At 39.8% G+C, this 12560-nt stretch overlaps 1 protein-coding gene across 1 annotated transcript in view; it reads left to right on the top strand.

Annotated features, from left to right (window-relative positions):
* madd (MAP-kinase activating death domain) overlaps positions 1-12192 on the top strand; it is a 46055-nt gene extending 33863 nt beyond the window's left edge. The window contains exons 26-35 of the mRNA XM_083900669.1: positions 254-374; positions 1098-1203; positions 1324-1434; positions 1605-1712; positions 2760-2924; positions 3011-3083; positions 3770-3876; positions 6773-6842; positions 9612-9658; positions 10330-12192. Of these exons, the coding sequence (XP_083756795.1) occupies positions 254-374; positions 1098-1203; positions 1324-1434; positions 1605-1712; positions 2760-2924; positions 3011-3083; positions 3770-3876; positions 6773-6842; positions 9612-9658; positions 10330-10443 (1022 nt within the window). The 3' untranslated portion in view covers positions 10444-12192. The remainder of the gene's footprint in view (positions 1-253; positions 375-1097; positions 1204-1323; positions 1435-1604; positions 1713-2759; positions 2925-3010; positions 3084-3769; positions 3877-6772; positions 6843-9611; positions 9659-10329) is intronic.
* Positions 12193-12560: the final 368 nt, after the last annotated feature.

The following is a 12560-nucleotide window of genomic DNA, read 5'->3' as shown; positions in this document are numbered from 1 at the left end:
TGTGTTGCTGATTACAGCTTGAAGTGGCGATAAGGTCTTAAAATATTTTGAGAAGCTCTTGAAAAAGTCTTAAAAAGGTGTTGAAAGTAACTTCAGGATTCCTGCATATACCCTGTGATACAATGGCATTCATTGAATTTATGCTTGTGGCTTCAACAATATGTTTAGAATTCTATCTGAATGTACGAGATGTGATGTGGATGAAACTGTTGAGCTTTCAGGAGCTAAATGTCGACTGTCCTCGCGTGTCCAGGTAAGGAGCGCTCCACCTTGTGGGACCAGCTGCAGTTCTGGGAGGATGCTTTCTTGGATGCTGTGATGCTGGAGCGTGAGGGCATGGGGATGGACCAGGGCCCCCAGGAGATGATTGAAAGGTTCAACATGATAATATTAATACTTTTTTAAATGTTTTCCTTTCCCTTTTTTTGCAGCAAGTTTCATAATTACTATGTAGCATTAGCTTTGTTCTGTGGATGAGTTTATATGATCCTGGGTATTGGTCCAGTACTGGCTAAAATCACTGGGACGGATTGGTAAAACCTTTCGATCCATAAATCTGTAAAACTATATGACCAAAATGGTTCACTAAATACAGGCAAACATCCTGTAAAGAGAGATGAGTGAACGCTGCGATGGTGAAAGGTAAAAGACAATATTGGACTGATATTAGTAGATAAATAAGGTTGTGATATTGGTATTATATCTAACACAGTATAGAGGTATATAGAGCTGTAACTAATGATTATTTTCTCGATTAATCGTTTGGTCCATAAAATGTTAGAAAATGTTAAAAAATGTTGATCAGTGTTTGTCAAACCTGGAAATGATGATGTTCTTGAATGTCTTGTTTTGTGCACAAACCAAAATGACTCAGTTTTCATGATTTCTTTGTTATGTGGAGCAAAGAAACAAAGAAAATATTCATATTTAAGAGGCTAAAACAATCAGAAATCTTGTTTTAATCATGAAAAAAGCTTCAAATCGATTATCGAAAATAGTTGACTATTCATTTAGTAATTGATTAATAATAGTTTAATTGTTTCATTGTGTATGAACACCTCTTAAACTTGTAATATTTCCTTCATATGTGTGGACAGATACCTGTCACTGGGAGAACATGACCGTAAGCGCCTGGAGGATGATGAAGACAGACTCCTGGCCACGCTGCTGCACAATATGATAGCATACATGCTAATGATGAAAGTAGGCACCTCTTTTAAATGTTTATTTAAATTACAGAACAGTCACAGTGACCTCCCTGATGCCGGGGTGGGAACGTTGAATCTGCAGCTAAGGTTTTGTTTTTCTTGAACGTCCGTTTAGGTGAGCAAAAACGACATCAGGAAAAAAGTGAGGCGTTTGATGGGAAAGTCCCACATCGGACTTACGTACAGCCAAGAGATCAACGAGATGCTGGACAAACTGGCGAACACGGTGAATGTGTGCCCTTTGGATTTGTTTATTCCGTCAAATCACATTTACGTGAACATGCAACAAATGTCTGAACAAATGGATTTCCTGCTAATTTGCTCCAGATTCTTGGTCCTTTCCTGGAAATTCTGTAATGAAATAAAGCCTCTGTTATGTAAACTTTGCTTCTGTAGAATGGCCGTGAGCTGTCCATCAGGCCCAGCGGAAGCCGTCATATCAAAAAGCAAACGTTTGTCGTTCACGCTGGCACTGACACCACAGGAGATATCTTCTTCATGGAGGTAGGCAATGCTCTGACCATGTGGAAGTGGTTAGCGTTTTTGGTAACACTTTATAATAAGTACACGCTATTAGCATTAGTAAACCATTAATAAACATTGAAATCATCATTTATAACACATGAATACTCATTAGTATGTCGTTCATAAACCCACAGTTTTATAAATGTTTTACTCATCCCATCAGCTGAGGAACAGTGTCCAAATAGCTGCTGTAATCAAGCAGCCAATCAGCATACACCTCCAACAGCAGTCCAGCAGTCGCTCAGTACATGAGTAAAACGTTTATAACTGTGTTTATATACTATATACTCATGAGTATTCATGCATTACGAATGATGAAGTCAATATTTATTAATGCTTAACTTATGCTAATAGTGCGTACTTATTATAAAGTGTTACAACATTTTTGTAATCAGGCAGAAAGAACCAGAGGTACAGATGTACACAGTGATTGCACCGTGTTGCAGACATAGCCTCTCCCTTTTACGTGGGATGTACTGAGCCTGCAGCTTACTGTGCAATCAGCACAGTCTAATGACTAAAACGACTAAGTGAATATTTCTCCGGAGCCTGTGTGTCGACCCGGGTTTGGACAAATATGAAATTATTTTCAGGTCAAGTTCAGTCACACTGGCTAGATCAGCCCAGTCATTTATTTTACATAATGTTTGAACTGTCATTGACATTGCAAGTGTCTGCATTGTAACAGCTGGCCTGTCATAGACAGGGTAACACAAATGCAGACCAGAAGCTTCTTCTATATTAACCGCATTGGACTCGGTCAACCAGAGCCATGCTCTATCCATCATGACGCTGCCGCCTTCCAAAATAAGAAATTCAGTGATTAGAAAATCCTTTGTTTTTAATTCCATGAAAATGTGCATGAGTAAAGCACATTTTACACTTCTTCTAGAACTTTCTCAGTAAAATCTCTGCTTTTCCTTATAAGCTGTATTATTGTCATGACTTTTACTTTGTATTTATTTGAAAACTGACTTTTAAATGAGGATTTGCAGTATTATAATGAATGTTGACTCAACATTTCAGGTTTGTGATGACTGCATAGTGCTGCGCAGCAACATCGGCACAGTCTATGAACGCTGGTGGTATGAGAAGCTTATCAACATGACTTACTGCCCCAAGACCAAGGTGCTGTGTCTCTGGAGACGCAACGGCCAGGAGACACAGCTCAACAAGTTCTACACCAAAAAGGTTAGTCGCTGCATCGTGTGCTCTTAAGAAGAAACTTAAGAAAATTGATTATCAAATGACGATGATTTTCCCCTCTTTTTTTCTAGTGTCGTGAACTCTACTACTGCGTTAAAGACAGTATGGAAAGAGCTGCAGCAAGACAGCAAAGCATTAAACCAGGTATGGAGGAAGGGGCTCAGTCGTAGCCAAGTGGCAACAAGTTGTGATGTCAGCTGTAGGAATCTAACCTCCTGTTATGAAGCCTCCAGAATTGCAATGTGGCTGGCAACATGATGCAATTTGAAGTTTGGAGGCGTCACCTACAGATACAGGGTGTCCACAAGGTCTTTGTAGTATAAGTATTATAAGTTGATAAATCAATTTTGGGAAAATGAAGGCCCTTAAAAAGTATTAAAAATTGAGGTATTAATAGAGTTTGACTGCAAAAAGTATGCATGGATTTATTAATTTTCCTCCTCGCGTTTGTGAAAAACAACGATTGTGCAGCCATGCTGCTCCTGGCGCGAAAAAATATCAGAAATCGGACAAAATAAACTCCAGAATCGTACTTTACGCATTTCGCGACAGCAAACGCACTCCTCTTGCTGGAAAGAATATCTGAAATTGCACAAAATTAACATTTCAACTTGGGAAAATTTAAGTTTATTCCAAACAAACTGTTTTATAAGTTAAATATGTGTTGCTGATTACAGCTTGAGGTGGCGATAAGGTCCTAAAGTCTTACCTTTAGGACTTAAAAAGGTATAAAATTTGACTTCAGGTTTAGTTTAATGCCTTTTTTTTTTATTTGTTTTTTCGGAAAATTCATTTTTATTCGCTCGAAACTCCACTGTGATCTCTTACAGGGCCAGAGCTGGGTGGAGAGTTCCCCGTCCAAGACATGAAAACCGGCGAAGGTGGACTGCTGCAGGTCACACTGGAAGGAATCAACCTTAAATTCATGCACAGCCAGGTAAGAGGGCAGCACCACAGCCGAGAAACTGCCTCCCATCTCACACAAGGGTATGAAAAACTAAAAATCCCTCATGTTGGTTCAGAGTCCATCCTGGGTCCCTCTGTCCACCCTTCTGCTCGTCTCTCCTATTTGCATCCGTGTAATTTCCTTTTCCTCTCATCATCTCTTCCTCTATTGACGTTAAAAACTAATTTTACACAAAATTGCAGAGATGACTGTTTACTAATGATTTATTTGGCATTTTATCAACATCTGATTTTTTTTTTCTTTCCCATAGAGGAAGATTTTTTTGTTTGTGCTTTTGCTTTTTTTGAAATTGCTTCTTTTAGTTTGAGATCGTTTGTGTTTCTGCGTGCGTGTTTGTCTTAGTATGCATGCATTTCCCTAAACGATATATAAACATCCTTCCTCACACCTTTCTTTTGACATTTGTGGTGATTAAACCTAATGTGCATTCCTGTGTGGGAGGAGCTGAAGTGTTGATGAGTGTGTGTTGTGTATCAGTGGTAAGATGGATGATCTCGAGCAAAGACTTTTCATTAATAATTGGCTCTTCAATAGCAACTTTCACATTTAAGTTTGGACCCTTGAACATCATCATGTCATGTTTTGTCTAAAAGTCTGTGCAGGTAGTGTTAGTGGGGATTCTCATCACTTCCTGTGATGCTGTGATTGTACGATGTGCTGTGGTTACGTACTGTAGTGTGTCATGTAGTGTGACCATGCTGAGCGAGGGTTGAGCATCTTAAAGCAACAAAGCAAAGAAAGAAAACGGATAAAACCTGCAATGTTCCCCAACATACATCGTCAAACTGATTTCTCAACAATACATGTCATTTTAGTGTCAGTTCATTCAAATTACAAGGACAAATATAGATTGTCACTTGGCTTTTGTTTGTGTCAAGCTGTGCAGACAGTTTTTGATAAATTTGACCTGGTTTTGAGATTTTTTAGACGTCCAAAAGGTATTTAAGGTGTGTGAAAACCTCTCTGTCAGGTGTATGGTTCAACAGGGTTGTAGAAATTAACCACTGTTGTGACTATTGTCTGCTTTTTTTCTTCCTGTTTTTGCATTTTTTTCTGCCTCACCCTTTGTTGGAATTGCGATCTTCATAGTGCCACATGTAGTTTTTTTGTGTGATTATTATGTTCACCAAGCTGAGTTTCATCAACAGGCTTTGTGTAGACTATCATTTATCTCATCATTATTGTTAAACAGTTGTTGGATTGTGTTTGCAAATTAGCTCATACAGTACTGTCATCAAACCTTCAGTCGTTCCTCTTTTTTTCCAATGACTAAATTCACTGTTAAAGTGAATGAGCACTGGTCCTTGCTCTGGGGTAGTTAGAATAGAATAGAAATAGTGCTGGGCACTAGTTTTACGCACAACGCGTTTCCATGACGACTGACCAGAAAAAAGACGCGTGTGACGTCATGTTTACATGCTGCCCTGGTGTGATCTAATCACAAGGTGGTCTGTTGTTTAACCCTAATGTCTTAAAGTGGACACCGGAGTCCAAGCACCGTTTACCAATTAGCTCCGTTTGCTGCATTAGCTAATTTAGCGCCCGTAGTGCCGGCCTATAGTCGAACTGGAGCGGTCTGTTTATTAAACGAAAAGAGCAGCGCTACAAATAACCAGCGTACCTGTGTACTGCGTATGTGTGCCTCTGTTTTTAAAGTTTAGCGTTACTTTACAGTCTCATTTTAACAATCCGGAGTCACTCAAACATGACATCACGCATGTCTTTTTTCCAGTCAGTCGTCATGGAAATGTGTCATGCGTAAGATGCGTTAACGTTGGCGTCGTTAATGGTGTTAACGCGCCCAGCACTAATAGAAAGCCTGTATTGTCATAGTAAAAGACAAAGAAATGAGTGGTGGTCTTCTCTGAAGTGTAGTGTAGTTGTGCACTGAGATGGTGATATTCTGTGGCAAGGTTTACTTTCCATCAGCGACTGCCCTCAGTTTATCCGTCCTGCTGTGTGAGCAAGTGTTGTTGGTGCCAGCCCTTGTTGCTGGAGGAGGAGGCATGGAGGACTGACATGTTAACAGTTCAGGAAAACAAAGGTGAATCCAGCTCTTAACGCCCTTTGTCAAACCCCACAGTCCTCTCTTTTTTTTATTCTTCCATACACTAGTTTTTAGGGGTTGATTGGTCTTGTGACAGGTTTTTTTCCACATTGGCTCTATTAACCAGGCTCTGAATCCACACGAGGCTCCTGTGTATGTAGCGCCCTCTCGGAGTGTCGTCGAGTGTTTGTGCTCTTCTGTCCGATAATAATCCAAACCATTTCTCTCCCATGCTCTCTCCCCCTGCAAGGAGCGGAAGGTACACAACCTCTGCTGTGTTTGCTTATTAGCAGTTCACATCTTTATTGGGTTCCTTTTTTGTTGTTGTTGTTTTCCTCTATCTTTTCTTTTCACTATTGTAGCTGTTTGGCAAAACCAAAGTTTGTGTCTTTGACTACATTTTTATATGGAAATTCCATGTTTGCATCATATGGGCCATAATGCATCTCGGAGTGTAAAAACAAATGTTTGATTTAAATACCTTTTTTGCAGTTTACATTCAAATAGAACTGCACATTTCTCAGTGGTGAAACACTGTGAGCTTTGAGCACACTAAATACATCTCCCTTCATTTAACTGTTGCCCATGTATGCGTTTGATCATGGAAACTTCTCATAGTGTGCTTTACTTTTCTTTCATTAGCTGTTAAAAGCTTGCATCCATGTGTAGTTCTTTTTATTTTGACCTTTCATACTGAATACAACAAGTTTAACATGGTTAATTTTGGAATATAAAGTGTTTGCTTTTCATCCAGTGTTGTTGAGTTAATAATGTTGTGTCTTGTTTTGTTTGTTTTTTTGTTTGTTTGTTTGTTTTTAGGTTTTCATAGAGCTGAGTCACATTAAAAAGTGCAATACAGTGAAGGGAGTCTTTGTCCTGGAGGAATTTGGTAATTACACCATCTATTGATTCTAGGCCTGTACTCGGCACGACAGTAACTCAGCTTCACGGCCAATGTAGAGACCAAACAGGGGGATGACTCAATTGGATTCTTGTTCTCCTCGTGGAAAACTGAGACACAGATTTCTGCACTTGTTAGCGAGGGATCCGTTCTTCACAGGATGTGTTTTAGAGCGAGTCTCAGTTCATGAAAGCTGTTGGTCAAGGACTGGAGAGTCTCTGTGATATTTAATAACATTATCTTCGTAAGGTAATATTATGAGAATAGAATTCAGTTCAATTTTATTTGTATAGCACCGAATCACAACATACACTACCGGTCAAATGTTTGGGTTCACTTAGAAACGTCTTTATTTTTAATGTGGTCAACGACTATTCTAGCTGCAAACGTCTGTTTTTTAATGGAATATGTACATAGGTGTATAGAGGCACATTTCCAGTGTTCTAATGGTACATTGTGTTTGCTAATTGCGTTAGAAGGCTATTGGATGATTAGAACACCCTTGTGCAATGATGTTGGCACAGCTGAAAACTGTTTAACTGGTTCTTTGACCAAAGCAAAATTATTATTTGGAATATAAATCATTATTTCTAATCCTGTCCATGTCTTAACTATATTTTCTATTCATTTTGCAACTCTTTTGAAGTGTAAGTTTTAATGGAAAACACAAAAAAATGTATATAGGTGACCCCAAACTTTTGACCGGTAGTGTACATTTACACACTAAGAGCAAGCATGAGGCATCAATGGAGATAAAATAACTCCCTTTTAACAGAAGAAGAAATCAAAGGTTTGGCGATCTGCCTCGACCGGTTGCGGTGAAATGAAAAATGTGTGACAGAAAGAGGGGGGTGGAAAGAGACCAACAGCCGATATAACAACTGTATCAAGTTCTGAGTCAGTGATGACATGTTTATAGAACTACAGTGTCATTTATACAAGCAGCAGCAGATATTGTTGATCAAAATGACACTGATATCAACTTTAATTGTAGCACAATAATAATAATGGTGATGATAGAAGAGTCCCAAATTTCTTTTTATTCCATATCCTTCACATCCTACTCATTATACTGTTCCGCCATGAACGGTATACGTTTCAGATCGTAAACTAGGGCTTAACCGTTTCCAGAATTTAGAAAGAACAGCTAAAGTCAGCTAAACAGACTCTGATGTGTGTAAATCCACAGTGAAACGCACTCTGCTGATACCTGCTTCAAACTGCAGCTCTCAGAGATATGTAACCTTTAGTTTACATATATGAAACTGTGCTGTTTAATATAGTTCAGTAGAATCCAGTGGGTGTGGAAATCAAAGACACACACTGTAGGAAAGGAACTTATTCAGCCTTTACCTGAGATCTGTGAGGGGTTGTACACTGAAGAGAGAGACGCACCTTTTTTGTTTCATTAAACAGTTTCAAAACACTCTCTACTAAGAATTACATGGAGCCTATAATCAACAAAACAAGCCAAGTACTTGAGGACCGTTGTTGTTTTGTAACACAGTCACTGCCCACACTGCTATCAAGCTATACGACAAAATAATGTCAAGGACACGCTGAACATTAAAATGACTACACTGAAAGAGCAATTGTAGGAGAAATGCATCCCTTAAATCGCTCTTTGTGTACCTGAATCATCAAGACGCGTCAGATGTAGTAAATATAGCTTTAAAGACAGAGTTGTGCAGGTTTTTTTTCCCTGAGTCACTTTGATGGTAAGTTCACAGAAAAGATGATGAGAGGTTGAGGAGTTGAGAGCCAGGCTGGGTTACTGTCGTGTCTCTGTGCTGCTTTTGTAATGTTGCCCTCATCTTTGCCACTATGAAAACCTTCATTCTCCAGCAGGTAAAGTGTTGTCACCTTTTCTCCTTACTTACTTATTTCAAATGAATTGTGTGCACAAAAAATATTTCTCTTCACTCGATCCTTTTTCACCCTCAGTTGTCCTCTGCTTCGCCGATCACTTGCTTTTCCCACGCCCCCTCCTCTCCCCACATGGTCATCTTTCTCTGACAGTCTGCCTCTAGTGGTCATTGGTGGAACTGAGGGTGGGGGGGGCGTAGCATTTCCTCACCCCCTTCATCTTTGCAGATCTCCTCATCTCTGCTATGGATTCACAGTTACTAATGAAAAGTCGACATGACACACGGTCCTAGCTCTAAGGATTCTGTATCTGCTCTTCTGTGAAGTCATTTTGATTTTTCAGAAGGGCTCAGAATGTTTTAGAGTTTGACTGAAAAGAGAAAAAACAATATTCTTTAAACACACATCTATGAATTAAGAATAGGAACATTTGAAGTGCTGTTTCTTTTTAGAAATAGAAACAAGCTTGTGGTTAAATTTGATATAAGGCATTGACCAATATATCAGTCTGGCTCTAATTCATTTACTACTGAACCTTTTATTCTTTACAGTCTCTTGTTATAAGACGTGTTGGTTTATTTTTGACCATTTTGTGGGCCTTGAACATCTCACCAACAGTTTCAAACTTGAGTTTCTCTGCCTTTAATTGATTATAAATTGATTGAAAGGTGTTATTATATGTTAATAAAACCATGAGTAGGTCTTGCCTGCCAGTGGTTTATTCTACTTCTTCATGTTGGTGAACTCTTCTCGGCCCACATCATGTTTTGTGGCCCACTTCTGTAGACCCCCTACCCTTCCCCCCCGCCCCCCTGAAAAGCTCTCTAACATGATCTCACTGAGTTTCCTGCCGCCTTTGAATTCTTTGTTTTGTCTCTTGCACCGTGATAGTTCCTGAAACTAAAGAAGTGGTGATCCACAAGTACAAGACGCCCATGGTGAGTCCACGCAGATCCTGTCGGTTCATTTTTCGTCAGCGGTGCATGTGAAGAACTAGGCGCAAACGGCGCTCATCGAAAGTGTACGATCACGTGATCGCGATGAAGCTCTAAGACAAAACACCAAGTTATGTATCTCAAAATGATTTGGTTCATTATGAAACTGTGCCGAGACAAATGTGTCTATGACGGTCTGCCACAGTTTAAACTAGAAAAGCACTCGGAGAGCGCAGACCTCTGCCAAGGCAGCTCAGTGCCTACAAAACCCACCCTGCCGGCACGCTGCATGTACGAATTTAATCAGTTGTTCCTGGTCCCATTGCGGACATTTCCTGAAAATGTAATCCAAATCCGTACGTGACTTTTCCAGTTTCCAGTTTCCATGTTGGTACGTTGTGTTTGCTAATCGTGTTAGAAGGCTATTGGATGATTAGAAAACCCTTGTGCAATGATGTTAGCACAGCTGGAAACAGTTTTGCTGGTTCTTTGTCAGTGTCTTGACTATATTTGCGATTCCTTTTGCAACTCTTTTGATGAATAAAAGTGTGACTTTTAATCTAAAACAATACAATAGATGTATAGGTGACCCCAAACCTTTGATCGGTTAGTGTAGATTTATGCTAACACCTTGTATTATTGTCCTCACAGCCATGTTTGTCCCCTCTCTGCAGGCACATCAGATCTGTTACTCCGTCCTCTGTCTGTTCTCTTACGTGGCGGCAGTGAAGGGGAAGGAAGCAGAAGGAAAACCCAAGATACTTTCGCCAAGGCCCCTTCCTAGCTAGTCTACAACCCCAAATGTCCCCGCCCCAATGTCCTCGGAGTGCCTCTCTGCTTGAAACGGCATTTCAGTTCCAAAACCACAGACTTCTGACAATCCATAACTATATTCAAAGCACACGATCCCTGCTAACCTCTTCCTGTATATATCTTCCTGAGTGTTGTGTTAGACGTGTTTGGTCTGTGATGTCATGTAAATACTCCCTAACTGCTGTCGTTCAGATGATGATCATACCGACTCGCTCAGTGTTTGCCTGCTCCTCCCTTCTCGGAAAGTCGAGTTGTGGAGGATCGATCCCCCCGTCGAGTGCACGCAGGTCCCGTGCACGGCTCTGACGCACGCTACACAGCGACGGACGCCGCCGCCGACTATCCCACCCTCCCCCCCGTCCCGTCTCCATACGTTTGTGTGACTCTGTGATTATGTGGTTACTGTAAAAACTTCCAGTCTGTCCAAGTATAAACTGGTGATTTAAAAAGAAACAAAAAAAAACATCAAGAGACCCTCTTGTCGTGCAGGACGTCCCATTCTGAAAAAGCTAGTGTTACTCCTGCACCAGAGCACTGCATGTACACGCTAATAACGTTAGTTCTCAGTGTTTCTCTCGCTCGGCTTCTCCGAGGCTGAATTACCGTCGTAGTTCTACTGTTGACTTCATCGTCTGTGCTCTGTTCTTATCCACTGCATGTTAGGCTGAAAATAAATATTATATATATATATTTCTATATATAGTATTTATTTAATATATATATATTGACTGTACATTTCTCTGGAGACAAAAAAAAAAAACAACAAAAAACTTGTTTATTTGCTAGATGTGCAATACTTATCGAGTAGTTAGCCATTACCAGAGCCGAGGGTTTTCTTGAGTTCACTGGCTTTCACAGGGTGGAGAATGTGATTTGGTGTGAATTTGATGATTTGGAGTGGCGTGACTATTTAAAAGTTTTTTTTTGTTGGTTTTTTTTAAAGATTAAACGAACTCCAGGTCACAAGTAGTGATGTCACAGCAGGTGTTTTTAAATCGCCGGTATTCTCACAGGTTTTATGTAATTCCAGAAGCAGTAATATTGATTTTTGCTTTTTTTAAATTATGTGCATCTGGGCATTTTCAGGTACTAAATCATGTTTAAAAAACAGCGTGAAGAACAATGCTGCAGGAGACTGTTATTTAGATATTTGTTTGGTCCAAATAAAGTTCAACCTGCCTAGATAGTAAATTTGACAAAGTGAAACCTGAGGAAGCTTTAAAGACGAAGCACCTGCTCTCTCAGCATCACATTTCCATCCTGTGATCGACTGTTGATTCACTGCTCAGACGTGATGAAGCCTTCAGGCTCTGGTCTCCTGCTCCCCAAAGGGTTAATGTCATTTTCTGTTCAGTGATAGTCTGGTCCCATCACAGTAAGTGTGTAAAGTGTGTGTGTGTGTGTGTAAGTTTATTCCAGATCAGCAATATCAGTACAGCCATGTCACTGACAGATATTTTATTTTGATTCCGACGTCCTTATATATATATAAATATATATATTAGAAGTTGAACTGCTTAAAGGAAACAAGAGAAAGACAGTCCTTTGACCACACGTCAGTGTGAACGCGACCAAACCTAATCTGAACAGATGTAAATCTTGGGAATGGGACCAGCTCTTCTCTGCTTCAGTCAAAAAAAAAAAAAGGTTGTTTTTGTTTTGTTTTACTGGATTATTCCAACTCATCTCCTGTCATTGTTTGAGCTCGCTGCTGTTAACAAGAAGACAACAAAAACAGAGATGCAAGTATTCCAGTATTTGAGGATTATTTATAGAATATCTACAGCTTTGGCAATATAATAAAGTTGTCCCAAATGAAGCTTGGTGTAGTTTGTCGTCCTTTTTTATGAGGAATAAAATAAAAACTAGAATACATTTCCGTGTGCTTGCTTGGGTGTGTTTCACTAATGCAAGCAGCTAGTGAAATGGGGTGTGTTGATGCTTCAGCTGAGAATTTCCTCAATACTTCATTTTTCAGATCTTGTGCTTCCTCATATTGGTGTCCCGAGTTCATGTACAAAGTTTGGATTCGATATGCGAGAGCATTCCAGATATATGAGCCAACTTCCTGTTTGGAAGATTTCGTCTAGCT

Source organism: Microchirus variegatus (genome assembly GCF_963457635.1).
Source record: "Microchirus variegatus genome assembly, chromosome: 14".
NCBI lineage: Eukaryota > Metazoa > Chordata > Actinopteri > Pleuronectiformes > Soleidae > Microchirus > Microchirus variegatus.
The sequence above is the reverse complement of the archived record's forward strand: the minus strand, read 5'-3'. Positions and strand labels throughout refer to the sequence as shown.